The sequence below is a fragment of the Erpetoichthys calabaricus genome, chromosome 5 (assembly GCF_900747795.2).
Source record: "Erpetoichthys calabaricus chromosome 5, fErpCal1.3, whole genome shotgun sequence".
Classification (NCBI taxonomy): domain Eukaryota; kingdom Metazoa; phylum Chordata; class Cladistia; order Polypteriformes; family Polypteridae; genus Erpetoichthys; species Erpetoichthys calabaricus.
This window is the reverse complement of record NC_041398.2, coordinates 153,526,063-153,553,445: the sequence shown is the minus strand read 5'-3', so window position 1 is coordinate 153,553,445 and position 27,383 is coordinate 153,526,063. Positions and strand designations below refer to the sequence as shown.

General features: G+C 39.0%; 1 protein-coding gene across 3 annotated transcripts in view; it reads right to left on the bottom strand.

Moving 5' to 3' along the window:
- Positions 1 to 27,383, bottom strand: part of ints10 (integrator complex subunit 10) — a 321,144-nt gene that overhangs the window by 220,417 nt on the left and 73,344 nt on the right. For all 3 annotated transcript variants that reach the window (XM_051927742.1, XM_051927743.1, XM_051927744.1), the window contains 4 exons: positions 19,941 to 20,044; positions 17,051 to 17,190; positions 12,253 to 12,334; positions 2,001 to 2,141 (listed from right to left, as the gene is read on the bottom strand). In XM_051927742.1, the coding sequence (XP_051783702.1) occupies positions 2,001 to 2,141; positions 12,253 to 12,334; positions 17,051 to 17,190; positions 19,941 to 20,044 (467 nt within the window). The remainder of the gene's footprint in view (positions 1 to 2,000; positions 2,142 to 12,252; positions 12,335 to 17,050; positions 17,191 to 19,940; positions 20,045 to 27,383) is intronic.

Below are 27,383 nucleotides of genomic sequence, written 5' to 3'. Positions count from 1 at the left end.
TTTTCCAACCCACTATATTTACATTAAAAAAGTTAAGATTAATGAATTTCAGTGGGTTAACAAATGCAGCATTTTCAGACAGCACAAATTCACAAAGAATGCTTTCCAGGCCTTGTTTAATGAACAGACACAAGCAGAAACAAGTCCAGGCTGATTCTGTAAAGTGTATTGCAAAGTGTCATACTAAATAGGGTTAATGCACAATGCAGTATATGTATTGTGCAGTTTTAAATAATTTGCATTTCACTAATAATTTTTATTAGCTCCTGAGGATATCTTGAAGTGTGTTTTGTTCTAGATTTAAGTTTAAGGTGTCAGGAAATATTTTGCACCTATATTTTGTTAATTTCTTTGAAATACTTTTATTTTAAAATATTTCAGTAACTAAATATACTGCTCAAAAAATTTAAGGAACACTTTTTAATCAGAGTATATAGAATCAAGTCAATGAAACTTCTGGGATATTGATCTGGTCACTGAAGTAGCACAGGGAGTTGTTAATCAGTTTCAGCTGCTTTGGTGTTAATGAAATTGACAACAAGTGCATTAGAGGGGCAACAATGAGACAACCCCCAAAACAGGAATGATTTAACAGATGGATGCCACTGACATTTTTCCCTCATCTTTTCTGGCTGTTTTTTCACTAGTTTTGCATTTGGCTACAGTAAGTGTCCCTACAGCGGTTTAACAGGTAGTCCAACTTTTCCAGGATGACACATCGATACATGCCATTGCCAGAAGGTTTGCTGTGCCTCCTAGCACAGTCTCAAGGGCATGGAGGAGATTCCAGGAGACAGGCAGTTACTCTAGGAGAGCTGGACAGGGCTGCAGAAGATCCTTAACCCATCAGCAGGACCGGTATATGCTCCTTTGTGCAAGGAGGAACAAGATGAGCACTGCCAGAGCCCTACAAAATGACCTCCAGCAAGCCACTGGTATGAATGTCTCTGACCAAAGAATCAGAAACAGATTTCATGAGGGTGGCCTGGGGGCCCGACGTCCTCCAGTGGGCCCTGTGCTCACTGCCTGGCACTGTGGAGCTCGATTGGCATTTGCCATAGTATTCCAGAATCGGCAGGTCCACCACTGGTGGCCTGTGTTTTACACAGATGAGAGCTGGTTCACCCTGAGCACATGCGACAGACCTGAAAGGGTCTGGAGAAACCGTGGATAATGTTATGCTGCCTGTAACATTGTTCAGAATGACCACTTTGGAGGTCAGTAATGGTCTAGGGAGGCATAGCCATGGAGGGACACACAGACCTCTACAGGCTAGACAACGGCACCTTGACTGCCATTAGGTATCGGGATGAAATCCTTCGACCCACTGTCAGACCTATGCTGATGCAGTGGGTCTTGGGTTCCTCCTGGTGCACAACAATGTCCAGCCTCATGAGAGGATGCAGGCAGTTCCTGGAGGATGAAGGAATTGATACCATTGACTGGCCCACACGCTCACCTGACCTAAATCCAATAGAACACTTCTGGGACATTATGTTTCGGTCCATCTGATGATGCCAGGTAGCACCTCTGTCCAGGGGCTCAGTGATGCCCTGATCCAGATCTGGGAGGAGATCACCCAGGACAACATCTGTTGTCTCATTAGGGGCATGCCCGATGTTGTCAGGCATGCATACAAGTATTTGGGGGCCATACAAACTACTGAGTAAGATTTTGAGTTGCTGCAATGAAATTTCAGGAAAATGGACTAGCCTGCTGTATGTTGATAGTTTTCATTTCTATCAAAGGATGTGACATCCTTTCATTCCTAATACATTACCCAGTTCATATCAGTATAGATATCCAGCATGATTTTTTCCCCATTGAGATCTGATGCGTTTTTAAAGTGTTCCTTTAATTTTTTGAGCAGGTTATATTGTAATGACCAGGATGGCAGGCAAATAAAGAGTTTCAATGAGAATGGATTGTAATACCAGCACAGTAGGAGCAGAACACTAGTTTGTTGTAACAGGTAATAGATAAGATAAGATTTCACTTACCTTGGTGCTGGCTTTCAGCAACTGCTGCTTTGCTAACATAGGCAATGTAAAATTCAGCTGATTTGTGAAGGTACTTAAGCAATAAATTTGAAGGCAAACACATCTCCAGATTGTTGATAATAAGTGGCAAAACATCACAAACTAAAAAAAAAAAAAACAAACAAAAAAAAAAAGACTTAAACCATAAATAATTGGTGCATTAGAAAAGAAACACATCTTAAAACAAGTTTAAGACAAATTACAATAGTCAATCAAAATTGACCATAATGCATGACCTTTATTTCCAGGCAACGCAGTTGGTAGGAAAATGCCCTGGTGTTCCTAACATAGATGTAACAAAAGTAAAATAAAACAGTAAATAAAAAATAAATACATTATAACAGTATGACAACATGAAATTGTACAGTAAACATAGTATATGTTGGATGGAGGTAGCTTGCTTTGAGAGACCAGTAATGTTTCTAGGACAGTAATAAATTAAATAGTTGGTTACTCTGGTGGGTGTGGTGCCTGTTTGATTCCTTATCCAAGATGTATAGGTAATGTACAGAATTTTGTGCCAGACTTACAATCCCTTCTGCTGTCCCAGAAACACACAGTGGGAAGATGAGACACAAAATCAGACCATTATGGAGGAAGTAAAGGTGCTATTACGCAGAGCCTCAAAATGGATAAAAAGAGTGCAAGTGTGCAATGATACCAAAAATGAAACACACACTCAAAAAAAAAAAAGTATACCTTGTACATCAATTACATACAATTATATACACACATACATATGTATATACAGTACATGCACACACACATATACATATATAATATACATATATACAATATGCGGACAGCAATACAAATTTCCATAAAAGATTGGTCTAGGCCCAAGTTAATAACGGCCGCCACCAGTACTGTTAGCCAACAGGATGCTGGTGGAAATTCGGCTACTGTTGGCCGAACAAAAAGAAGAAGAAGGGGGAGATGTGTCCGGGGACCGGAGGAGAGGAGGAAGATACAGAGAGTGGAACTGAGTATAGGAACTTTGAATATTGGCAGTGTGACTGGTAAGGGGAGAGAGTTAACAGATATGATGGAGAGAAGGAAGGTTGATATATTGTGCATGCAAGAGACTAAATGGACGGGGAGTAAGGCCAGGTGGATCACAGGTGTATTCAAACTGTTCTATCATGGTGTGGATGGGAGGAGAAATGGGGTAGGGGTTATTCTGAAGGAACAGTATGTCAAGAGTGTTTTGGAGGTGAAAAGAGTGTCAAAATTGGAGGTGTGATGATGAACGTTGTTAGTGCATATGCCCCGCAAGTTGGGTGTGCGATGGATGAAGTGATGAACAGTGTACCCAAGGGACAGAAAGTAGTGATTGGAACAGATTTCAATGGACATGTTTGTGAAGGGAACAGAGGAGATGAGGAGGTGATGGGTAAATATGGTGTCAAGGAGAGGAATGAAAAAGGTCAGATGATAGTGGATTTTGCCAGAAGGATGGACATGGCTGTGGCGAATACGTATTTTAAGAAGAGGGAGGAACATAGGGTGATGTACAAGAGTGGAGGGAGATGCACACAGGTAGATTACATCCTATGCAGAAGAGTCAATCTGAATGAGATTGAAGACTGCAAAGTGGTGGCAGGGGAAAATGTAGTTAGGCAACATAGGATGGTGGTCTGTAGGATGACAGTAGAGATCAAGAAGAGGAGGAGAGTGAGGGCAGAGCCAAGGATCAAATGGTGGAAGTTGAAAAAGGAAGACTGTAAGGTGGAGTTCAGGAAGGAGGTAAGACAAGCACTGGGTGGCAGCAGAAGTAGTAAGGGTGACAGCAAGAAGGGTGCTTGGCATGACATCTGGACAGAGGAAGGAGGAAAAGGAAACCTGGTGGCTGAATGTTGAAGTACAGGAGAGTATACAGAGGAAAAGGATGGCGAAGAAGAAGTGGGATAGTCAGAGAGATTCATAATGTAGACAAGAGTACAAGGAGATAAAGCGAAAGGTGAAGACAGAGGTGGTGAAGTCTAAAGAAAAGGCGTATGATGAGTTGTACGAGAGGTTGGACACTAAGGAGGAAGAAAAGGACCTGTACCGATTGGCCAGACAGAGGGACTAAGCTGGGAAAGATGTGCAACAGGTTAGGGTGATAAATGATAAAGATGAAAACATGCTCACAAGTGAGGAGGGTGTGTTTAACAGATGGAAAGAATACTTTTAGAGGCAGATGAATGAAGAGAATGAGAAGGTTGGATGATGTGGAGATAGTGAATCAGGAAGTGCAACGGATTAGCAAGGAGGAAGTAAGGACAGCTATGAAAAGGATGAAGAATGGAAAGACCGTTGGTCCAGATGATATACCTGTGGAAGCATGGAGGTGTTTAGGATAGATGGCAGAGCAGTTTTTAACCAGATTGTTTAATATAATCTTGGAAAGTGAGAGGATGCCTGAGGAATGGAGAAGAAGGATACTGGTGCTGATTTTTAAGAAAAAGGGGGAAATGTATAGCTGTAGTATCTACAGGGGGATAAAATTGATGAACCACGGGATGAAGTTATGGGAAAGAGTACTGGAAGCTAGTTTAAGAACGGAGGTGATGATTAATGAGCAGCATGGTTTCATACCAAGAAAGATGTTCGCTCTGTGGGTGTTGATGGAGAAGTATAGAGAAGGCCAGAAGGAGTTGCACTGCGACTTTGTGGACCCAGAGAAAGCATATGACAAGGTGCCTCGAGAGGAGTTGTGGTATTGTATGAGGAAGTCTGGAGTGGTAAAGAAGTATGCAAGAGTTGTATGAGATATGTATGAGGGAAGTGTGACAGTGGTGAGGACTATGGTAGGGGTGACAGATGCATTCAACGTGGTGGTGGGATTATATCAGGGACTGGCTCTGAGCCCTTTCTTATTTGCAATGCTGATGGACAGGATGGAATAGGAGATTAGACAGGAGTCCCACTGGCTAAGAAGTTTGCTGATGACATTGTGATCTGTAGCAAGAGTAGGAAGCAGGTTGAGACGACCCTGGAGAGGTGCAGATATGCTCTAGAGTGTACCGGAATGAAGGTCAGTGGGAACAAGACAGAATACATGTGTGTAAATGAGAGGGAGGTCAGTGGAAAGATGAGAATGCAGAGAGTAGAGCTGGCGAAGGTAGATGAGTTTAAATACTTGGGATCAACAGTACAGAGTAACAGGGATTGTGGAAGAGAAGTGAAAAAGAGAGCGCAGGCAGGGTGGAATGGGTTGAGAAGAGTGGCGGGAATAATTTGTGACAGACAGTTATCAGCAAGAGTAAAAAGGAAGGTCTACAGGACAATAGTGAGACCAGCTATGTTATATGGGTTGGAGATGGTGGCACTGACCAGAAAGCAGGAGACAGATGTGGAGGTAGCAGAGCTAAAGATGCTAAGATTTGCACTGGGTGTGGCGAGGATGGATAGGATTAGAAATGAGTACATTAGAGGGTCAGCTTAGGTTGGAAGGTTGGAAGACAATGTCAGAGAGGCGAGATTGCATTTGTTTGGACATAGGCAGAGGAGAGATGCTGGGTATATCGGGAGAAGGATGTTAAGGATAGAGCTGCCAGGCAAGAGGAATAGAGAAAGGCCTAAGAGAAGGTTTATGGATATGGTGAGAGAGAACATGTAGGTGATGGGTGTAATAGAGCAAGATGCAGAGGACAGGAAGATATGGAAAGAGTTGAACTGCTGTGGAAACCCCTAACGGAAGCAGCCAAAAGCAGAAGAAGATTTTATATATACAGTAATCCCTCGCTATATCGCGCTTCGCCTTTCGCGGCTTCACTCCATCGCGGATTTTATATGTAAGCATATTTAAATATATATCGCAGATTTTTCGCTGCTTCGCGGGTTTCTGCGGACAATGGGTCTTTTAATTTCTGGTACATGCTTCCTCAGTTGGTTTGCCCAGTTGATTTCATACAAGGGACGCTATTGGCAGATGGCTGAGAAGCTACCCAGCTTACTTTTCTCTTTCTCTTGCGCTGACTTTCTGTGATCCTGACGTAGGGGGATTGAGCAGGGGGGCTGTTCGCACACCTAGACGATACGGACGCTCATCTAAAAAAGCTGAAAGATTATCTTCACGTTGCTATCTTTTGTGCAGCTGCACGGTGCTTCACATACTTAAAAGCTCGAAGGGCACGTATTGATTTTTGCTTGAAAAACAAACTCTGTCTCTCTCTATCTCTCTTTGTCTGCTCCTGACGGAGGGGGTGTGAGCTGCCGCCTTCAACAGCTTTGTGCCGCGGTGCTTCGCATACTTAAGCCAAACAGCCCTATTGATTTGTTTGCCAGAGATTGTTTTCTCTATCTATGTGACATTCTGTGCTCCTGACACGCACTCCTTTGAAAAGGAAGATATGTTTGCATTCTTTTAATTGTGAGACGGAACTGTCATCTCTGTCTTGTCATGGAGCACAATTTAAACTTTTGAAAAAGAGACAAATGTTTGTTTGCAGTGTTTGAATAACGTTCCTGTCTCTCTACAACCTCCTGTGTTTCTGCGCAAATCTGTGACCCAAGCATGACAATATAAAAATAACCATATAAACATATGGTTTCTACTTCGCGGATTTTCTTATTTCGCGGGTGGCTCTGGAACGCAACCCCCGCGATGGAGGAGGGATTACTGTATATATATATATATATATATATATATATATATATATATATATATATATATATATATATATATACACTAATAAAAGGCAAAGCCCTCACTGATTCACTCACTCACTCACTCATTACTAATTGTCCAACTTCCCGTGTAGGTGGAAGGCTGAAATTTGGCAGGATCATTCCTTACAGCTTACTTACAAAAGTTAGGCAGGTTTCACTTCGAAATTCTACGCGTAACGGTCATAACTGGAACCTTTTTTTTGTCCATATACTGTAACAGACTGCAGCTCGATGGCCATGGGAGGCGGAGTTGCGTATCGCGTCATCACGCCTCCCACGTAATCACGTGAACTGACCGTGAACGCAGTACGTAGAAAACAAGGAAGAGCCCCAAAGAGCGCTGAAGAAAACATTCATTACACAATTGAGAAGGCAGCGAAACAATAAGAAGCGAGCGAGTGACGCATACAAGCATATTCATAAGTGCAGCTACTGCGGAAACAAAGCACAGTGTAAACCGTAAGTTTAAATTAAGTTTATAGAAATGCTCCCGCTGCCGTTTGCAATACCATATTTGCGACATACAAGTTTAATGAGAAGACACGAGGTATAAACGAGACTTTGGATCACTTTGTAATGGAGTTAAAATTGCTCTATCGAGAAACTTTTAAGTGCCGGGTCTTAGCTAACATTAAATAAAGCCGTGGATATCGCAACATCACACAAGAGAGCGGCTCACATGAACTGACTGAACGCAGCACGAGTGATCACTTCGATGAATCAAACCTGTTCAAAAAACACATTACTCAATTGATAATGTAGGAAAAGAATATGAAGCGACTGACGCATACAGACATATTTATGAGTGCAGGTACTTCGGAAACAAAACACCGTGTAAACCTAAAGTTTAAATTAAGTTCATAGACCTACAAAAGGTTGCCATTGATTTGAGGCAAGATTGCTTTTCTCCTGTACAACTATACGTTGCATTCTCAACAGTAAGCTTGCATGGCTTGGTCATGTTACAACCGGAGTGCTGAACTAGCAACATGGTATACAAAGAGAACTATAACAATCATAATAAACGAACAATAAAACAGCGGAGAACCCGTGGATTAAATAAAAAGGCTGCTTCCTTGGCAAAGTAAGGAAAAAGTATGACCTTATATGGCGTTCGTTTATGCGCCTTATTTGAGCAGGCAGTCAGCTAAAGAAGGGAATCAATCAATAACTATAATCGTAATAAACGAAAAAAAATAGCGGAGAATCTGCGGACTACATAAAGGAAATGGGTACCTGAACAGAAAAGTGAGTCTCAAATAGCTATACAATAACTATAACAATCGTAATAAACGAACAATAAAACAATACAGAACCACTAAGCAAGGAGAAATGACGGCCTTATATGGCGTTCATTTATAAAACAGCGGAGAGCTGTGTTAAGGCAGCTTCACAAAAAAACAGATCCTTAACAAATTGTTATTGGTATATTTTCCCTCAATTTAAAAAGGTTTTCTTTTCTTCTTAATAAAAATTTAAATGCAGTACTTCGCCGCTGCGAAGCGCATGGATTTGGCTATATATATATTATATATATATATATATATATATATATATATATATGTGAATGTATATATGTAGATATGTATATATATGTGTATATATATGTAGATATGTATATATATGTAGATATGTATATATATATGTAGATATGTAAATATGTATATGTATATATATGTGTCTGTATGTGTATATATTAGTGCTGGGCAGTATACCGGTTCATACCGAAAACCGTTTATTTTTTTATGATATGGATTTTTCTTATACTGCAACACCGGTTTAAATTGCCTAAACGACATTGAGTTGTCTTTCGTCTTCTATATTTAGGGTATCCATTTATATTACCAAGTGTAACGTCTTGGAAGTCTTTGGGGAAGCCTTTTGAACATTTGCCATTAAGCATACTGTTTGGATTTGTAGGGCCACATGGTGAATGAATCATATTCTTTATAACAATTTGAAAAAGGCGTGGAGAGGTGTCACGGTCTGGAATTTCAGCTTTGACTATTTTATCGATGTCAGATTCAGTGCGTATTTTGGAATCCTCATCAAGTATTAGTAATATATGGGCGTGTGGTAAACCTCTCTTCTGAAACTCGATAACGTGGATAATGGCTGTGACAGTTCCAAATAGAGATTTTTGTTTGATATCTTGTAGGAGGTTATTCAGTTTAAGTTTAAAGACTTTTGCAACTAAATCAGGACGATGTTCGACTCTCTGCCACGGCTTAAGATTATTTGTAATTTCTGTCCATTTAGGATTGCAGGTCATAGTGATAAACAGATCTGGTTTTCCAAATTTTCTTACGATAGCCATGGCATCTTGGTAATGTTGTTGCATATTGCGTGGGCTGCCTTGAAAGGATGATGGTAGAATAACAGGTCAGCATCCCGATTAATGTAGTCCAGCAGCGATTTGTATTTATCGGCTCTAAGTGAAGGCTGGTTGTTTTTTATCCACTGCAGATCATTTGATTCCGCTCTAACATAAACGTCAACGATGTATTGTTGAGTCAGCTTTCCTGCATTGAGTAATGGATTAAAGTCGTCCCTTACTAAGAGTCTGTAGGAGAAATATTCTTTCATGGATACACGTGATCGTCTCTGTGCCTGCTGTTTTTTAATTCTTGAAATTGTAGCACTCCATCCTTGCTGTCCAGTTGGAAATAATATGGGGTATGTTAAAGTATCAAGAAGCGGAAAGCAAATGTCTATGCGTTTGAATGTAGGTGTGTTGTTTTTATCAGGACGTAAATGTAGAACAATATCTCTGTGAAATGGAGGCTCACCATCTTTACTTTGAAAGTCAATTGCCACTTCATTAACGACGGGCAGATTGTATCGTCTTGGATCTTGTTCTTTGTCCTTTATCAAGACCAAAGCAATTGTAGTTGCTGCTATACCTTCTGCATTTGCTTTTGTATTTGCCTCCTTTTCAACTTCATGTAGCATTTTTATAGACTTAGCTAATGGGTGATTGTTTATGACATGAGTGACGTTTCTCATTATAAGCTCTGTGCATTGTTTGTTTTCAGGAAGGTTCATGCGTTGATAGATCGCCTCATCCGGATCTAGGATGTAGATTTGTGCATATTTGCGTTGTTGATTTGTTTCAGGGTGCACTGTTCCAATGCGATGCAATATTTGTCCACATATGCGAAAGCAGTATGGGCCATTGCCTTTTGGTGGCCTGATATTTACTCCGGTAGATGCAAAAGCAAATGAACTATTGTAGGATCTAATGCAGTTCATAAAGTTTTTACTTTCAGGCACATCGTTAGTTAGAAGCTTCTTTAGATATTCAGGATATGAATGTAAAGGAGGCAGTGTAATCTGACCTTTTTGACAACAACGTGTAAATTCATTATTTGTATTGCCAGTTGTTTCTTCTGTGAAGTTAAGTGAATGACAATGATTGCAAATGACATTCATTAATCCCAATGAATTTTCCTCAATAGTGGATTCCTTATTGAAGGCATTTTCAGCCAATTGTCCTAAGCGTTTAACAGGTGCGTGGCGTTGATGACCGCGACGGGCATGTTTTGCTTTTTGCGTTTGATTGCCTTTTTGTTGCATGTCCATTATTTGTGACGCGCTATTTTTTTCTTTTTTTTTATTCGCCTCGGCTTTGCGCAAAGTCCGTTTCAGTCTACGCCGTGCATTGTTTGTATCGAGCCTTGTCCGTTTTTGTATGTCGGTCATTTGAGCTTTGCGCTTTTCGCGTCTTGCTTTTTTTTTTTCTGTCAGTTCATTTGCGCGTTGTTCACGTCTCCGTTCATTTATTCTGTCTCTTCGCTCACTTTTTTGTATGTCTGACACGCGAGCTCTTTCGGTTTGTAATCGTGCTTCTTTCGATGCAGCATTTTGACCCGCGCGCTGAATGCGTCTACGTTCATTGTGTCTGTCCATTTGGGCACGTCTCTGTAACGGTGTCACTTGTGCTTTCCTTTTTTCGATCCTTGACATTTTCTCTCCCGGTGTTTCAGAAGCGCGTTTTATGCGCCGTCGTCTATTTTCTTGTTTCTTTCGTGTACGTGTGTTTGTTCCCGTTATCCTTTCCGAATCGTTTTGTACCCGTGAGCGTGTATTCATGACTTGTTTCTTTCTCAGCATGCGAAATATGGATAAGTAATAAGGATGATCGCACTCACTGTTAATATGTATCCTTTTCTGCAGTTGAACGGTTAATAGTGCTTTATTGAAAGGACATACACCTATGCTGACACCTATGCCGACACCTATGCTGCCTAGTGTGAAGGTGCTGACGTTCACTTTCGAATATGTGGCTTTGGGTGTCACTTCTTATGGATGTGTGGGGGGGATCGTTGTTGCGCGAGCGTTTTGTTTCTTTTTGTGTTCCTGTATCTTGTTTGAATCCCCCTCTTTGTGTGTGTCCCGTCCCTTGCTTGTAGGGTCTGTGGGGTGGTTTTGTGTTCTTTTTTTTGGTCTTCCATGGGCTTGTTGAATCCCCCTCTTGGTGTGTGTCCCGTCCCGTCCCGTGCCTGTAGGGTGGGGGGGGGGGGTATGGTCGTGCCTTGCTATTGTGCGCTCGTCTGTTCTTTTTTTTTTGGTGTGTTTAGTTTCATGTGCAATGTGTTTCGTGCTTTCCCCTCGTTTGAGTACTCTTTAATGTTTTTTTTCCTTATTTTGGTGCTTGTTGAGCCTCATTTTTGTGACTCCTTTCTGTATGTGCTCACTCCTGTTTTCTGTGCTCTTGTCGGACTCTTTTTGCGCCTGCGTCTCTCGCGGACCCTCATCCGCCTCTCTCGCCCTCTTTTGTCCGCCTTTCTCGGGTCCTCAGCCGACTCTCGCGGACTGTTTGTTGCGCCGGCGCAGTACGTCTTTTTGCAGCTACGGCCCATGGCCGGATGTGCCTGCGTCCATCATCCGGTTTAGCATTCTTGGTTAGTAATACTCGCGGACTGTTTGTTGCGCCGGCGCAGTACGTCTTTTTGCAGCTACGGCCCATGGCCGGATGTGCCTGCGTCCATCATCCGGTTTAGCATTCTCGGTTAGTAATATGGATAGCTAGTTTTAAAAATCTTTCTAATCCAATTATTTATGATCATTTCTAGAAGTACCAACAAATGTGTCCAGGCTATTTTAGAATATTTTTAGTATAAAGTATAAGCAATACTTTACCTCTTTTCACACTTCTTTGCTTTACTCAGTGGCACATCAATGGCATGCAGGTATACATGGGACAACTTCTTTTCATTTAAGCACTTTTTCAATGAGGTGTAAGCGTACCAACAATTTTTTCCACGTTTACTACTACTTTACCAGTCTTAGTTTATAATAAATTTGTTTGTGTACATTTTAAAAATATCACTTTTAAAATATAATTTCATAAAATATATTTTATGCAATGAGAAAATGTTTTTCACTTCCATGAAAGCATTATTGTTGCAAAACCTTATTATAACAATAAGGAAACATTTATGGAATGTACTACAACTAAAAAATTATCAAATATAGAGATGCAACATTTAATAATTTCTATTAGTTAAACACATATCACAGAAGTAAATATGAAAGGAAATAGGTTAATACTTACCAAATAATTTCCTAAAGCAATTAACAGGTGTCTCCTGGTCTTCAATGTTTTCAGCTTCAAGCAGGGTCTCTCCAAGACTAACCTACAAAAACAGGAATAAATATCTGGAGTGAGCTTCCCGAAGGCATCTTAATGCTCAGTACATTGTTTACTCCATTGTATAAAAGTGTTAATTAATAATACATTACAAGAAAATTCACAGAAAACCCTGTCAAGGTAGAGCTGCACTAAATCTCATTCTCAAATCCTTAAGAGGCAAATACCTGCAAAGTCTGTAGCATGTGCTTACCAGGCACAGCACTTGCTTCCAAAACCCATTACAGAGAATCAAGTCCAACCAAGGGTAGGTAAGACAGATGAAACATGAAAATTAAGTTAAGATTACAACTGCAATAACTGTGTTGACGTGTTTATTTTGAATTATGTCAATCTTGTTTTAGGTGCTAGCAGGTATTCTCTTCATGCACACATGCTAACTTTAGTCCTGAATCTTCAAACCATGGCTGATGAGAGGTATAAAATCACATCGAACTGGATGCTTTGTGTTAGTGCTGAGCGGTATACCGGTTCATACCGAAAACCGTTTTTTATTTTTTTTATGATATGGATTTTTCTTATACTGCAACACCGGTTTAAATTGCCTAAACGACGTTCGGAACGTGGTGCAGCGGGAAACTGTTCCAAGTGGGGAACTTTTTCACTGCTACACCTCTAAACACAGATTTGTTGCACTAGGGCTCTTTTTCACTGCTACACCACCAAATAGTGGGCGGTAGCATAGGTATGCCGCGCAGTGAAAATGGACAGAGAGCCGAAAAAAATGAGTCACGTCTGTCGCCTGGAGATGCTTTAGTTTTAAAAGGTCAGATGTGTAAATACTGTTTCTATACTACTGGATAATTCTGCAAGCCAAGTTGTACTTGTTTTATTTGTTTTCAATACAGTGTAATGTACCTGGGTACTGTGTAATATTGTGATGACATGTTGACTTTATTCTCGTACTTTGTCATTAAAGTATAACATCGTAAACTAAACTTCATTGTAAAATGAATATTTAATTTACTAGATTTTCTCAAACCCCGTCATAAGTTATATAGCACATTAAATGCTTTGTGTTAAGTGTACCCCGAGCTTCTTAAACTGACTTCCTCTGCACTAAGAGGAGGCACCGGCACCGGCACCGATCGCCGCACAGAATCCATTCACATGATATTCATGCTCTCTGAACATTTAGAATGCCAAGATAAATACTTGATATAAATAAATACTTGATATAAATTCTACATTTTCAGAGAGCAGGAATATCATACAGTGAATGGATTCTGTATGGTGATCGCTTAGTGCGGAGGAAGTCAGTTTAAGAAGTGTAGTGATTAACAACTGGGTCAGGGAACACAACACAAAGCATTTAATGTGCTACATTAACTTATGATGGGATTTGAGAAAATCTAGTAAATTAAACAATGATTTTAGGATGAAGTTTAGTTTACGACATTCTACTTTAATTATAAAGTAAACTATGAGAATAGAGTGGAAATGTCGACTTTAATCTCAACGTATAGTTTTTTTTTTTCTTCCCTGTGTCCGTATTTTTTTTTCTTCACCGTGGCCCTAATACGATTCCGTAGGGCTATACCACAAATACAATTATAAATGCAAGTTGCAGTTGTATTATTTATGTATATAGCTTAGCTTGAAGCAAGGTCCATATTAATGCAGTTTGCCTAAATGATAGTTCAACTGGTAAAGATGTCATCACCAAGATTGCACTTGTTTTATTTTATTTTAATTTGGTGAATACTGTGTAATGCACCTGGGCTTTTGAAGCCTTGAAGTAATGGTGCAACTATCAGTAATAATACAATTATTTATTTTATTGTTATTATTTACTAGTTTAAATATTATGCAGTTTAATGATGGTAAAGTTGTTTAAAAAGTCTCTTAAACGTGTCAGTGGACAGAGATTGTTAACATTAACAGAAAGTGTAGTTGTTTTACAAAAAATATTTATTTATTCCTTTTCTAAGACATATTCAGTGCAATACAACTTTTGACAAGCACTTCTGGATATTTTCCTAAGTCTAAATACCTCTTTGGATGGTTGAAAATATGTTGTAAAAATTATAATTTAAGTTTTTGCAAAATTTGTTAAATAAAAAGGTTCTATATTTTGGCTGCATCTGTCATGCAATGTGATTTCCTTCTCTTCATTAGTGCCACCCCCTTGAAAAGTATCACTTTATGGGGCAATGCAAACCTGTATTAATACTTGTGTGCACATTAGAATGTTTTTTTTGTACAATGTACAATGCCCTTGACAGTAGAATAAGTTATTCTTAGCCAGTAATTGCAGTGGAAAATGTGGTTAACATCCACTCATGCATGGGAGAAAAATACCGTCAAATACCGTGAAACAGGATAATTTAGAAAAATACAGTGATATAGAATTTTGGTCATACCGCCCACCCCTACTTTGTGTTGTGGAGCATTCACCAGCAATCTTCAAGATGTGCTTTTGATGCCTAAACATATCATTGCCAGACTAAGATTTTCACCTGAATGCTTCTGTACTGTTACAGCTGCGTGTTCCATGCCGCACAATGATGATATGGAAAATAATGATGAGGAGACAGTAAAAGAAAAAAACATTACTGGAGGTAGGCAAAGATTTTAATATGCAGGTTTGCATACAAGAATGAACATTATCACAAATGATTTCACTTGATTTATGTACTAATTATGTTAGTACATAAATCAAGTTAGAATATTTGTGTTGTGACTGTTCGATGATATGCTAGTTATGTTTTAATTGCTGGATCAAATACACTAAATACTCATTTCTGAGCCATCATGTTTCTAGACAATCTAAACTTCATAGTCTTATCAATAACTTATTGATGGCATTATAATTTTTACTGTAAACATTTATGTGTAATTTTTCGCATGTAACAGTGAAAAATACATTTAACAGAATATCAATCATGCAGTTTTCAACTGGAGATGCATTTATCATATCCTGATGCAGGGGAAGAGTTAATAAAGAACAACAATAAACTGTTTTGTTAAAAACACAGAAACAGACAAATAAGTGGCAAGTATTTTAATCATGCCTTTTTTGAATTTGTTGATTATTTACGAAGATACATTGTTTTCAGGAATTCCATCTATACTCAAATCTTAGAACTATAAAAGATAAAAAGATGAAAAATCGCATGCTGTAAATAATAAAATATTTGCTTCATGTTGCCTTTCAAACTACTATTTGGGACAGTTAACTTTCTGTGATTATTCCTTTCTTAGATGGCAAAGGGTATAGAATAAAAATATTATTAAGGAGCACATTATTGCATGTGAAGGCTCATGCTGAAAGATTCTATCCCTTAACTGTAAACAGCATGTTCATAAATAAATATGTACTGTAGTTGTGCCAAAGTGCAACTTTTCCTAGATTCTAGTTCAATCACCAATAAACCTTTACTGAAATGTATAAAATGGGACATGCATATTGTGCTTAAAAGTCTTACAAAGTGATTAAGTCTATCAATAAAACTAAATTGAAATTGTTAGTAAAAAGTATGAGTGTACCACAAAAAACAACAACGTCATTTAATTATATACCATGTTTTCATGCAAACAATTTAGCTCAAATTGCTTTACAAAATGAAATAAAATGAAGTTAATATAAAACATAAACAAACAAGATTAGGCCATAATATTATACACTATATAACAAAGAAGAAGGTAAGGTCGAATGGCCATGAGGACAAAAACAAAAAACAAAAACCGGCTGGAGAACAAATACAAACTCTGCAGGGGTTCCAAGGCCAAAAGACCACCCAGCCCCCACTGGGCAGACATGAAAAATATAAAATTGAAAACATAGGATTTATATATCTGGCCACTGAATATATTGTTACTCTGTTATGCTGAGTGAGCTTTTTTAAAAAAAAAAAAAAAAAAAAAGATTTTGCAAAACACAGATTTCTTTCCAGATAATAATTTCAAATCACTCCACACTTTTGAGTTCTTTGGTCTTTGACCCTTCACCCTATTTACATCTTTCATCTCTGCCGTAACTCAATATATAAATAACATTACTTTGATTAATTAAGTGATGTACATGATATATAAAATGCATCTAATCAATAGCAAACTTATTATAAATGACATTAATTACTTATGGCATCCCTAGTTTAAACGTTCAAGCACAGCAAAGCAAATTGCCAGGCACCAAAAGTTCAAAAGCAGACAGAAAAGCGGGGGAAAAAAATCGGCTCCATGCAGCTGAAGTGTCAGTATAGCTACAGCTCCAGGAGGATATTAGCTGAGAAGAAAATGACTATCCAAATACACTCTGAAGTAATGTGCTGTCAAAAGCAGAAGGCTGTCTTTTGCACTTAAGAGTGATACAAGTGAAGCAATCAAAAATAAAAAAGGCTCAACTTTGAATTAATGTGCAAAAACAAGCTAAGAAAAAAAACACAAAAATTTTGTATAGTAAGTCTGGTGTAAGAAAATGCTGAAATTTGGCAAGCAAATGTGTTTTTCTTTTCCCCCCATTTGCCAGTTGCAGCCTTCAAGTATACACATGTTGCCTTGTGCTGTACATTTCTATTGTACTTTTGTATTTACCCAGTCTTTTACCAGCAAAAACATTTAAATCCAACTACAGGAGGTTCAGAACCCAACCATGAATAGAATGGATGTTATTACATGCTCGCATTGAGTTTCCCAAGAAGATGGCAAATAAATAAATATATTTAAACTTAAGAACTTAATGCAAGAAATTTCTACTTACCCCATGCTGGACTACAGAATCAGGAAAACGTCTAAGCAATAGCAGTAGCATTTCAGCTTTCTCCAAAGTATTAAAACACTGTTCTGTGGCTTTAAGCAACATTTCGCACTGCACTCTTCCCGGAAGAGTTTCAAATAAGTCTGCAGAAGAATTATAGTAGATTAAAGCAGCAGGATGCACAGAGCTAACGTATCAGTGTTACATTGTATCTCTGGTGGTTTAATTATATTTCTCAAACACTCAAAATTCAAACATTCTTACAAGCTCCTTCTAGTATCACAATGATTGAATTGCCTTTCTTAAGTAGAAAAAACAGGCTGTATTAATTTCTGATAGACTAGTTTGGAAAAACTATAGAAAACGGTAAGCTTTATCAGATATTTCTTGCAAAACCAAACCTCCTAGATGAAACAAAACATAAATCATACAAAAAGAAACTGTATAGCCATTAAAATATTAATAAACCTGCTTTTGACAATTGCCAAAAATATTCTGATCTTTTAATCACCGAATAATCAAATAAATAAAAAATATTATTAACTGTAACATGTGAGATTATCAAATTACTAAAAAAAGTAAAAATAAAAAAAAGTTTAAAAAAAGTAAATTTCTTATGGGAAAAAAAAATAATGAACCTTCTTATGAAATATTATAATTTGAATGATTCCTTGCAGTTTTTCATAAAAACTCATGTGCAACTGAAAGATCACTAGAATACTTTAACAGTACTGACTCTTGAATGAGCAAGGAATGAAATCAGACTTGAGCCAGCAGTAGTTTGATCTGGCCTCCCATTGTTCAAAAAAGCACTTTCAGTACCAGATGCAAAGGAAATTACAAAAAAAAAAGTTGTTCTTGTCACTCTTACACTGTCATAACTCTACTGTCACTTAAGTGATGCAGTCTTTTTAGGAATAGCAATCTAGCCAGTTAAAGAAATGAAAAAACTCAGTGTTGATATTTCAGTTTTTTATCCAAGAAAACTTAACTCAAAAAAGACGTATATATGAACAAGTCACTGGAATGGTTTAACTGAAAAACAAATTTAGAGTATATCTTAACATTTTTAATAGATATCTTAATAGCTGTAGATGAGGGATTCCTATTTTCTAAAATTGATAGGTATGGTCCTCAGTTTAGTGTAGGTTATTTGTGTGATTATTTAAAATACATAATGAAGTGTGCATGTGAAGGAATTTGCACTAAAAAGGTTGTAAAGCTGCATTTTCCTATTTTTTACTTTCATTTCTTAGCTAAGTTATGATTTGGCTATGGTTTTAAAGAATATTTTAGCAATTTTGCTTCCTGACTGCACTTGTCTGGCACGCTTCTGGAGGAATTTTAATATTCTTAGAAAAGTGAAGCCCATAATAGCATTACTTCCCAGTTGTTTTTCAGAACTTTATCTGCTTAAACTAAAGACACATAAGAACATAAAAAAACTTGACAAAAGAGAGGAGACTGATCAATCCAGTGAGCTTGTTTGCTTAGCTAACAGCTAATCTACCTCAATATCTCATCTAGATATTTCTTAAAGATTGTCAAGGTTTCTGCTTTAAATGCATGGGTTGGTAGTTTGTTGGAGATTCCCACAACTTTTTGCACAAATAAGTACTTCTTGGTGTCACTCCTAAATGCCCTTGCTTTTAATTTCCACTGGTGTCCTCAAGTACATGATTCTCCATTAGGTTAAAAGAAATCTGATGAATCTACTTTGTCAATGCCTTTAAGAATTTTGAAAACCTGGATTAGGTCTCCATGTAGTCTAGATTTAAATAGGCTTAATTCTCTGAGTCTGTCAGAGTATGACATGTCCTTAAGTCCTGGGATGCAGCTAGTTACTCTACTCTACAATGCTTCAAGTGCTACTGTTTTTCTTGTAGTGTGATGACCAGAACTACACACAATACACCAGGATGTGGTCTCATTAGTACATTATATACTCTGAACTTAATGCCCTTTAATTTATATTCAACAGTTCTTACGATATAACCTAATATTTTACTTGCCTTTTTAAACATTTCTGCACATTACTAAGATGATGAAAATGTGTTAACATAAACCCCTAAATCCTGAAAAATGTTGGCCAATCAAGAGAAAGACGAACAAAGCGCCTACTAGATGCAGCCATATGTGACAAACAACTATACAAAATTGTCACTACGCAGCACCACTGCTAACAGAGGTGGAAAAGACATATACTGCTACATAAAAAAAAAAGTAGTAAAGTAAGTTCTTGAAAAACTAAAACTCAACTGTATATGTAATGTATAAACTAGCCTTGTATCAGCTAGAGTACAGAGTGTCCTTTCAGCCAACCCTTCTTGAATGAAAGGAAGTCTGAAGTTCCACCTGCTTTTTCTCACTGAAGAAAAAGTGTTCCGTTTGATTTTCAACAATAAAAGAAAATGTATCTCAGCAAACAATGAAAACAGGCTGCTGTTCAAGTGAAGTAACAATTTCCATACTGTATGTAGAGTTGACTGGAGACATTGTAAATTTCCAATGAAGTTATAAATATTTAAATTGTAATACATATACAAACACACAGCTGAAAAATGCGTGTGAAAGACTTAGTTTTTGGTGGCCGGAGTCTTTGATTTTCAAATGAAATGCTAGCAAATTGCATATTTTAACAACAGTCTCTTGTCAAACTTAAAATTTTGATATCCAAAATTGAACCCAAATGCTTAACTGAAACATGGATTTTTTTTTACATGACAATTTGTATAATAGCATTAACATTTGTACTTTGCAATCTATGGGAATACAGAAGAGAATTTATTTAAGGATTTAAAAAGTATGAATTAGAATAAATAATTAAGTATTCATAATAGTTTTCTAAAATCTAAGCAATCACCTTTTGATTTCTCAAAAGATTTCACATTACCTCGTAAAAAGTCGGTCTCTTTGTCTTGGCAGTCACTTCGTAAAGCTGCTGTGATTACACTGATCTCCCTCCACACCACAGGCTGATCAGGAAAATTTACAAATCTGAAATTTAAACAAAATGTCAAATTATACTGGCCAACAAACTGGACAAAAGTAACAGATGATAGTGATAAAAAAAAGAAAACATGTTCAGATCCAAATTACAAATTATCCCATGTTAGACTTTCATAGTATTGAATTCAACAGTCATTCAGTGCATTTTCACACTATGATCAAAAACTTTAATGCTCTCCCTAGAACCTTTCAGCTTAGACTGCTGTCTGTCTAATAACAATGACGAAAGTGGTCCATGACAGAGAATGTTGCATTGGTAGAAATTGATTAACCATCATTTTCCTGCAATAGAATTTAGGTTTCAGATGGTTTTAGGTCTTGTTATTTTTACAAGACTGTGTGTGTTGTCTGTAATTTTACAAATATGGGTCAGGTCCAGTCAAAAATATATTATTTTCAGTAATGTAATGTTTTTTCTTTCTTTACTCTTACAAAGTATGGCTTTAAAGTGAGATAGAAAAGAATATCATTCAATCAATTTATACCATATATATAGATAAATACTATAGATAATGCAATCTATCTATCTAAGATACAAAGATAATTCACTCACACTGTCACAAAAACACCACAAAAACTGTAATTTGGTAGGATTGTACATCTAGGCCAGCAGCCATACCACATCCACTTCAGAACAATTTCAGCTGTATTTTTCCTTGATTCAGATTTTTGGGTTTTTACGTTTTTTTTTACTGCAAGAAAGTAGTAACAGCTACAACAAAACAAACAATAATGAAATGACTCTTTACATTCCTTTTAATAAAACAGCACACTAGCTACAACTGAGCCTTATTTTGCAGTTCCATTCATCAGGCAGGAGACCAGGGGCCTCATGTATAACGCCATGCGTAGAACTCACACTATAACATGGCGTAATAACAAAAGCGGGAATGTGCATATGCACAGAAAAATCCAGATGCAGGAATCTGTGCGTACGCAAACTTCCACGTTCTTCCGCTACATAAATCCCGATCAGCATGAAAAGTAATACACGTGCATGCGCCTGCTGTCCCGCTCCAACTCCTCCCAGAATTACGCCTCTTTGAATATGCAAATCAATATAAATAGCCCTTAAGCTCAGCCTTCTGTGAAAAGACAATGGGAAAAGCACAGGGGAAAATATAAGAATTTCAGCGAATACCAAGTGGAGGCAAGGAAAAGCATACTATTTGTTGGTTTAAACAGTGGTATAAACAAGAAAAGGAAGTTGATCAAGTGACATAGCGTGTCGGAGAAACTCAAAAGCTCAAGTTCACAAAATCGCACAGTGCCCAAAATAAAAAAGTTGTCAGATATTAAATTCGCCATGAAAAGCCAAGTCGTAGCCCACCGTCTGAGTTTCATATGAAAGCTTATTAGGGTACAGAGAAAAAAAATAGGCACAGAGTGGGAAAAAGCACGAAATGTCAACTTTAATCTCGAAAGTTCCACTTTGATCACATAGTTTATTTTGTCATTAAGTAGAACATCAAAAACTTCATCTTAAAATCATTTACTAGTTTCTCAAATCCCATCGTAACTAAAGTAGAATGTTAAATGCTTTGTTTTGTATTTGATCTTCTATGTGCTTTATGTGTGTGAATCACTAAGTGCTTACCAGTTTTCTCTTCCTCCAACAGGACACAAAATCCATTACATTCGTAATATTACAGCTCTCTGAATAATGAAAATACTGAGATGTATACTTGATACAATTTTCATGATGATAGGAGTTAAAGCATGTTATTAAACATGGGAACACGATGGCGCAGTGATTGTGAAATAATTTATTACAGCAGTGCTGTCTCTTTCAAACGTACTAACCTCCAATTCCTGTCCTTCCTTTACTTTCTCCAAATACCCAATCACCACACAATCAGCTCTGTAATAGATGTTAAGCCATCTGTAAGCTTATAATACCGATTCTTCAAAACTTTTAAGGAACATTGAAATATCTTCGTAGTACATGTTCAATTATTCTATCCTTCACGCCAGTCCCAGTGAAGCATACAGTGTGAGGCAGGAACAATCCGTGTTACCGTAGCAACACTAGCTAAGTTTCCATCCAGTTTTTTGCGACGTTTTGTTATCGACAAACAGAATATACGTAAAAAAAATGTGCGAAATTTGCTGTCTCCAGCCTGTTTCCATCAAACTGGCTTTTTATCGATAAAATGGTGTGCATGATGACGTCATCCCCCCCCCCCCCCCAAAACGAACTGTCGCATAAGTTTTGTTGTATCGCGAAAAAAATCTGCCCTTGAGCCGTTTCCATACATAATTTTGTGTATGTCGTAAATTATCTACCTTTTGTTTTCCACGTTACACCCCCTCCACTAAACAAAGAAATGGAGAGATTATTCAGACAGTTTTTTGAAATTTGCCAGCTTACTGTTATTTCAGTTTCACAAATAATTGGAATTGTACATAATATCCGAAGACGACAGCAGAATGAAGCAATTGCTTGTCTGATAGCCCTAGAGCTCGAAGAAAGTACCCCAGTGCGACGAAACCCACGGGTATGGGAGAGACGACAGAATAAGACCTTCTGGGAGGAGGTGGTGGAGAGACACTTCACAGAAAATCTCTGGCTGCAACATTTTATAATGACACGGCCGACGTTTGAGATGTTGTGTGGATTCATCAATCCTGATGTTGCGCCCATCACAGGTTGCCACCGACCACCGGTTCCAACCCAAAAGCGGATTGCCATCGCCCTTTACAAGCTGGAAACCTGCGCCGAGTACTGTATAGAGTAGTTGGAGAAACTTTCGGGGTTAGTAAAACTACCGTCCATCGATGTGTATATGCTGTGTGCACCGCTATTAAAGAAAAATTATTGCAGCGTTATATCAGACTTCCGACTGTAGCGGAGGCCAATGAAATTGCATACCGCAATTCCTTGGTGCATCTTGTGCCACAGATTTATGGTGCGCTGGATGGCACGCATGTGCCTATTCTTCCCCCGATGGAAGGCTACCACGATTACATTAATCGCAAAGGGTGGCCATCTATTGTTCTCCAGGCCCTTGTTGATGACAGGTGCATGATACGAGACATTTGCGTTGGCACTCCTAGAAGTGCCCATGATGCAGCTGTGTTTGCAGTATCGCATCTGTACAGGTGAGCCTACCTTTCAACATCTCTTCTCAGTGCGATAACAACTGAATTAGTACTGTAACCTGCTTCCCTTAAGGTTTTTAATTAAAACTGAAATTTGAATTAATACAAAATAACGACGTTTAATCAAAAAAAAAACTCTTCATCAGACCATGCAAACCGCTCCGCCATTCTCGTTTTGATTGCACGTGATGAAAATGTGACACATTTATTTGCGCTAAAGCCCTTTTTTCCGACAAAAAGTGTTTCCAATGTAGTTTTTGCGACATCTGAAGTATCGATATGGAATTTATGCGCTAAAGTTAAACGGAAAAATATTATGTCGACATGTACAACATTTTATCGATAATTAGCATTTCCATCAGCTATATCGGTAAAAAAATTTGAAGCGCTAAATATTTTTTCGCAAAAACTCCTTGGATGGAAACCTGGCTACTGTGTCCTTTAATTATTAACAATATAGATTACTAGCCAACCTGCGGTGTAGCATACGCAGCATAATTATGTATTGATGGATGAACACTTCCTGAAAGACACAGTTGTCCAAATGGGGTTGGTTTTGAGAATTCGACTGTAGGTGAATGAAAAGATGGAACTCTGGAGAGGGCAACATACAATACAGCATTTTACACGCTGCATACAGCGATTCACATTAATGTATAGACACTGCTAAGACCATGGGATACCCCTCGCAAACTGTTTTACATGCTGCATACAGCGATTCACATCCGCAACAAACAAATTGTTTTACACGCTGCATACAGCGATTCACATCCGCGACAAATATGATTCTTCTTAGATGGTCCTGTTGCGTCCACCCTCGCTCTCGAAGCATACACACTGCCTGGTCATGTGCCCGCTCGCAAGAGCAACTAACAGAGACCCGCCCACCAACTGTAAGACCATGGGATACCCCTCGCAAACTGTTTTGCACGCTGCATACAGTGATTCACATCCGTGACAAATATGATTCTTCTTAGATGGTCCTGTCGCGTCCACCCTCGCTCTCGAAGCATACACACTGCCTGGTCATGTGCCCGCTCGCAAGAGCAACTAACAGAGACCCGCCCACCAACTGTAAGACCATGGGATACCCCTCGCAAACTGTTTTGCAAGCTGCATACAGCGATTTACATCCGCGACAAACATGCTTCTTCTTATGGGGTGGGTTTGAGGATACGACTGTAAGGGAACTCTGGAGAGAGCAACATAAAATTGTCCGTGACTGAAAACTGGAGGACCGCCGCCACGCCTCCACCTCCCAGAGCGAGGGACGGGGCTGGACGGGAGTCGCGCACGGAGGGTGGAACGGGGTGTGAGGGGAAGGACGCCCAGTGAGGACGATGTATTGACAGGTGAACAGTCATCTCTTAGTCATTGTTCAGTACGCACTGCCTGCTCATGTACCCGCTCCCAACTCCTCACCTGAATTGCTTTCGTCTGTGTACAGTCCACATGCACTTGTGAGTCACGTTGACTATTCATTTTCCAAACACCACCTCAGTCGGTTTCGCATCTGCTACAGTCCACATGCACCTCTGAGCCACGTTGACTTTTCATTGTTCTATTTGTCCGGGCCGGGTGAGGTTTCCCATGTTGAGTCTAATTAAGCCAAAGGCTCCACACCTGGTGGTGCCCTTCCATCAATTCCTTTACGTTTCAGCTTTGCAACCATACTCCCCCCAGAAGACAAAGACTTTGGTTGCCCGGCAGATCATGGGAATAACGCCACCAGATCGCCAGTCAGCATCGTTTATGGCCGGAACTATGACGGTATGTGATTGTTTTCGAACCTCCAACTTTCATTCTTGATTAATGAGAACATTGTTGGCAAATGCTTTCGCTCTTGTGCGAATTGTTGGTGGGCGGGGCTCTGACATGCGTATGCCATGGTCGGCTGCTTAGTGAATTGTTGGTGGGCGGGGCTCTGTGAGTTGGCAGGCGTGGCTGTCTTGCGTACGTCTTGCTTGCCATGGACTTAGTGAATTATATATATAGACTAGCAAAATACCCGCACTTCGCAGCGGAGAAGTAGTGTGTTAAAGAGGTTATGTAAACATATATATACATAAACATATATACTTACATATACAGTAATCCCTCCTCCATCGCGGGGGTTGCGTTCCAGAGCCACCCGCGAAATAAGAAAATCCGCGAAGTAGAAACCATATGTTGATATGGTTATTTTTATATTGTCATGCTTGGGTCACAGATTTGCGCAGAAACACAGGAGGTTGTAGACAGACAGGAACGTTATTCAAACACTGCAAACAAACATTTGTCTCTTTTTCAAAATTTTAAACTGTGCTCCATGACAAGACAGAGATGACAGTTCTGTCTCACAATTAAAAGAATGCAAACATATCTTCCTCTTCAAAGGAGTGCGCGTCAGGAGCAGAGACTGTCATGAAGACAGAGGAAAGCAAACAAATCAATAGGGCTGTTTGGCTTTTAAGTATGCGAAGCACCGCGGCACAAAGCTGTTGAAGGTGGCAGCTAGGGATGCACCGATACCACTTTTTTGGAAAACGAGTACGAGTACAAGTACTTGCATTTCAGTACTCGCCGATACCGAGTACTTGCCGATACCGAGTACTTAATAAAAACATGATTTAAATTTACAGGTAACAGCTTTAGTCATATAATTTAACAAAAAAAAAACAAGAAACTCTCGTCTATCCACTGGGAGGTTAGGCTAATTAGCGACACGGGGCTAACACTGCTTGTCCAAATATCCGTGGTGAAACTAAACGCAGAGGAGGCTTGCAGTAGGCTGTGGATATGTTTTTTCACGGAGTCGTGTAGTTTAGGCAGCTCCGTGTCAGTCATGTAGCGGCGGCTTGGGACATCATATCTGGGCTCCAGAACATGGAGGAGACGCAGGAATCCCACATTTTCTACCTCCGAGAGTGGCTGGTCACTCAATGCAATGTACTCGATAATTGCCTGTGTTATTTTCACAGCACGTGGATTGTCTCTGGACATTTTCTCTCGTCTTGCAAGAGTTTGCTGCAGCGTGGGTTGTGTTGGTTTAGAAGCGTGGGTAAACTCTTTGTACTCGTTGTCGTGTTGGGATTTTAGGTCCTTGATTAAATTACTTGTGTTAAATGCGCTACCTTTTGAGCCTCCTCTGGACAATTTTGCTGAGCACAATTTGCAGCCCGCCTTTGTTTTGTCGTCTTCATTCACTTTGAAATAGTTCCACACGGCTGACATGTCTCGCCTCGCCTTCTCCCCGCTCTGAGCTGCAGCTGCAGCTGGGGCCTGGGGGCCTGTGATTAACCCCTTACACGCCGCTCAAACATAGACATTTCTCAGACCGTGGTATCGGTCCCCGGTATCGGGGAACTTTTAACGAGTACGAGTACTTTAGAAAATGTGGTATCAAGGCCGATACCAGATGCCCGTTTCGGTATCGGTGCATCCCTAGTGGTAGCTCACACTCCCTCCATCAGGAGCATGGAGAGAGAGAGAGAGAGAGAGATAGACAGAGACAGAGAAAAACAAACATGCAAAAATCAATACGTGCCCTTCGAGCTTTTAAGTATGCGAAGCACCGTGCAGCATGTTGCCTCACTAAGCAGCTGCACAGAAGGTAGCAACGTGAAGATAATCTTTCAGCATTTTTAGACGAGCGTCCGTATCGTCTAGGTGTGCGAACAGCCCCCCTGCTCACACCCCCTATGTCAGGATCAGAGAAAGTCAGCGCAAGAGAGAGAAAGATAAAAGTAAGTTGGGTAGCTTCTCAGCCATCTGCCAATAGCATCCCTTGTATGAAATCAACTGGGCAAACCAACTGAGGAAGCATGTACCAGAAATTAAAAGACCCATTGTCCTCAGAAATCCGTGAACCAGCAAAAAATCTGCGATATATATTTAAATATGCTTACATATAAAATCCGCGATAGAGTGAAGCCGCGAAAGGCGAAGCGCGATATAGCGAGGGATAACTGTACATATCTACATATACACATATCTACATATATACATATACTAGCAAAATACCCGCGCTTCGCAGCGGAGAAGTAGTGTGTTAAAGAGGTTATGAAAAATAAAAGGAAACATTTTAAAAATAAGGTAACATGATTGTCAATGTAATTGTGTTGTCATTGTTATGAGTGTTGCTGTCTTTTATATATATAATATACACACACACACACATAAACATATATATACATATATAGATATATACACACATCTACATATACACATATCTAAATATATATAT